This window comes from Branchiostoma belcheri, unplaced genomic scaffold (genome assembly GCF_001625305.1).
Source record: "Branchiostoma belcheri isolate BF01 breed outbred unplaced genomic scaffold, Haploidv18h27 scaffold52, whole genome shotgun sequence".
NCBI classification, from domain to species: Eukaryota; Metazoa; Chordata; class Leptocardii; order Amphioxiformes; family Branchiostomatidae; genus Branchiostoma; species Branchiostoma belcheri.
In genome coordinates this window covers 1074944-1075455 of record NW_017804154.1, presented here as the reverse complement: position 1 = coordinate 1075455, position 512 = coordinate 1074944, and the positions used below count along the sequence as shown (strand labels likewise).

Genomic DNA, 512 nt, shown 5'->3' with positions numbered 1-512 from the left:
AGTCTCACATGTAGTCTAGTGGTTAATGACCCTGCCTTTGAACCAAGAAGTTGTGAGTTTGAACCCCAGCCATCATCACTCACCAAATATGCATGCTACTGGAAACTGTCAGAGGCAGGATCACAGACAACTGAACTACGGTATGTATGCTATGTGAATTTGTTTCTCCATACCTGCTGTCTGAAGCCGCCCTGCTCAGCCTTCTCAGCAAAGTGTGGGAAGGCCATGTGGAGGACCTGTAACAGTACGATGGGCGTGATGGTGGCAGAACCACTGTCCATGCTGCCGTTCAGGTCACGGAATGCTGCCGGCAAAAGGACACAAGAATTATATACAAACCAGGACTACCAAAGAAATGCGACATGTCATGGTGAATGTTATCAGGTCATTATTTGCTAATGGCAGGTGTACATAGAAACATGATTATAAACATCTACCTTGTGACCTCTACCGCATGACTGGAATTTCTGCAGCTCAAACAAATAAATCATGATAATGGACTGGACTGGTAT

At 45.3% G+C, this 512-nt stretch overlaps 1 protein-coding gene across 1 annotated transcript in view; it reads right to left on the bottom strand.

Moving 5' to 3' along the window:
- Positions 1–512, bottom strand: part of LOC109480662 (ubiquitin carboxyl-terminal hydrolase 14-like) — a 13801-nt gene that overhangs the window by 10639 nt on the left and 2650 nt on the right. The window contains exon 7 of the mRNA XM_019782891.1: positions 174–304. Coding sequence (XP_019638450.1) covers positions 174–304 — 131 coding nt within the window. The remainder of the gene's footprint in view (positions 1–173; positions 305–512) is intronic.